At 42.7% G+C, this 2,731-nt stretch overlaps 1 protein-coding gene across 6 annotated transcripts in view; it reads right to left on the bottom strand.

Annotated features, from left to right (window-relative positions):
* Positions 1-2,731, bottom strand: part of NUP98 (nucleoporin 98kDa) — a 111,359-nt gene that overhangs the window by 81,899 nt on the left and 26,729 nt on the right. For all 6 annotated transcript variants that reach the window (XM_014540462.1, XM_005867135.2, XM_014540463.1 and 3 more), the window contains exon 8: positions 124-287. In XM_014540462.1, coding sequence (XP_014395948.1) covers positions 124-287 — 164 coding nt within the window. The remainder of the gene's footprint in view (positions 1-123; positions 288-2,731) is intronic.

Raw genomic sequence — 2,731 nt, forward strand, 5'->3', positions numbered from 1 at the left:
GCGATGGACACTACTTTGAATAAAGCACTTTTGATGTTTCTCTTGAAATTATCGTGTTTTCTTTGATTACAAAATCCACATTATTAACAGGTACACCTGATATTTAAGGGCCTGTTTCCTTACCATGGTGTTGGTGCTCGGCTGTCCTAGGGTGCTGGTATTACCAAAGGAAAAGCCAGTGTTCGGGGTGGTTGTGGCCTGGGCAAATGGTTTGTTGAAGAGGCTGGTAGTTTGCTGATTCTGTTGGCCAAAGAGACCACCTGGATTTGTCCCAAATCCAGTTGTACCTTTCAGGAAATAGAAATAAAGAAAAGGAAAAATAAATGGAGGGCAAAAAACTCCGAACCTCACATTATCCAGTTACTACAACAGTCTTATTATATGGATTACATCTCTATTGCCCTACTCAAACCGAGTAACTGTTTCATTTTCCAACCTATTTCACCTAACTCCAGATTTCCTTCAGATTTTAATTCTTACAATAATACTGAGTCCAAGAACCCTGGCTGAACTAAGTGATCCTCCTCCTTGAGCCCATAACTTTTTTCTATTTTAGAAGACAGCATGCTACATTCAAAGTCTATGTGTGCATTTTAACCTTGTTAGACTAAGTTTTTCTTCAGAACAGAGGCTTTCTCTTTATATCAACGCTAGAGGCCCGATGCACGAAATTGGTGCATGGGTAGGGTCCCTAGGCCTGGCTGGCGATCAGAGCCAATCTGTGGGGCAACCAGCGGGGCCCCCGCTGGCACCTGCCTTGGATGGCCTGGCGCCATCCACTCACTGACCCTGCCCCCCCACCGCCACCACTGGTTGCCTCCTGCAGAGGGAGGCGACTGGCAGGGCGATCGGGGAGGGGAGGGCCCCCACTGGCACCCACCTTGGATGGCCTGGGGCCTGTGGGCTGGGGAAGCTCCTGTCGAGCATCTGCCCCCTGGTGGTCAGTGTGCATCATAGCGACCGCTCGTTGCGCCAGTCAATTTGCATATTAGGCTTTTATTATATAGGATATTTAGCATAGGGTGTGACATGACAATACTCAAAGAATATGTGGCTAAATGAAATCACAGAATATGAAAACTGAAGAGAATGTTAAATGCCACTTAAAATGTGTTTATTAGTGTATTTTTGGGTGTGTGTTTAGATCCCTCTAGAAATCTACGAAAAGTCTAACTTTTGCTATTTCTCCAGAGGCAAACTGGTGGCTTAGGGAGGGAAAGAAAAGATTTTTGGTTATAAATACTTTTTAAAAAGTATTTCATAAACTTTACATCATGTATGTGTATTACCTTTGCAAAAGTAATATATTTATAAAGTAATTTAGTAATCATCCTAGACTTCTTTCACACCTTACATCAAATCAATCTACTAGCAAATCCCATTAGTTCTAGTCAAATTGACATTCTTACCATCTCCACAGCACCATTCTCATTCAAGCCACATCATCTCTCATGTAGATAGAACACTAGCTTTTCTGATTTGTTTCCACCCATGTCCCCTTACAATCCACTCTTAATATAGCAGCTACCAGAATGATCCTTCACTCACAATCATATGATTTCTCTTTCTAAACCAGTGGTTCTCAACCTGCCCAATGCCGTGACCCTTTAATACAGTTCCTCATGTTGTAGTGAGCCCTAACCATAAAATTATTTTTGTTGCTACTTCATAACTGTAATTTTGCTACTGTTAAGAATTGTAATGTAAATAAATATCTGACATGCAGGATGTATTTTCATTGTTACAAATTGAACATAATTAAAACATAGTGATTAATCACAAAAACAATATGTAATTATATATGTGTTTTCCGATGGTCTTAGGCAACCCCTGTGAAAGGGTCGTTCGACCCCCAAAGGGGTCGTGACCCACAGGTTGAGAACTGCTGTTCTAAACCCTTTAATGGCTTCCCAACTCAAAAATTCAAATCTTGACACTGGCCCACGAAGTCCTTCAAAATACTGTCCCTATATTCCCCAGTACTTCCCCTTGTCTCTCCTTTGGCAAAAACACAGATTTTTAGATTTATAGTTTCCTCTAGCTGGAATGTTCTTCCCCAAAAAATCTGTACAGCTTTATGCCTCACCTTCTTCAGCTAGGTGGCTGCTCAAATGTTACCTCAACAGCCCTAGCCGATTTGGCTCAGTGGGATATAACGTTGGCCTCAGTTACAGACTCAGTCCCTGCCCCCGGTCAGGGTGTGTGTGGGAGGCCACCAACAATGTGTCTCTCTTGCATATATGTTTCTCTCTGTCTCTCCCCCTCCCTTCCACTCTCTCTAAAAATCAATGGACCAGCCGTTTGCTCAGTAGTTGAGCTTCGACCTATGAACCAGCAGGTCATGGTTCAATTCCTGGTCAGGGCACATGCCCGGGTTGTGGGTTTGATCGCCTGTATGAGGCGTGCAGAAGGCAGCTGATCAATGATTCTCTCTAATTGAGTCAGCCTCTCTCTCTCCCTCTCCCTCACTCTCTCTCCCTCTCCCTTCCTCTCTCTGAAATCAATAATATATTAAAAAATAAAATCAATGGAAAAATATACTTGGGTGAGTATTAACAACAATAAATGTTACTTCATTAGTAAAGCCCTTTTTAACCATCTTCATTTAAAACTGTGTGTCTCCTCTGGGAAGTGTTGGGGATAAGAGATCAACTGAAGGACTTGTATGCATGCATGTAAGCATAACCAATGGACACAAGACACAGGGGAGTTGGGTGAGGACATGTGCGGG

This window comes from Myotis brandtii, unplaced genomic scaffold (genome assembly GCF_000412655.1).
Source record: "Myotis brandtii unplaced genomic scaffold, ASM41265v1 scaffold244, whole genome shotgun sequence".
In the NCBI taxonomy this organism is placed as follows: Eukaryota; Metazoa; Chordata; class Mammalia; order Chiroptera; family Vespertilionidae; genus Myotis; species Myotis brandtii.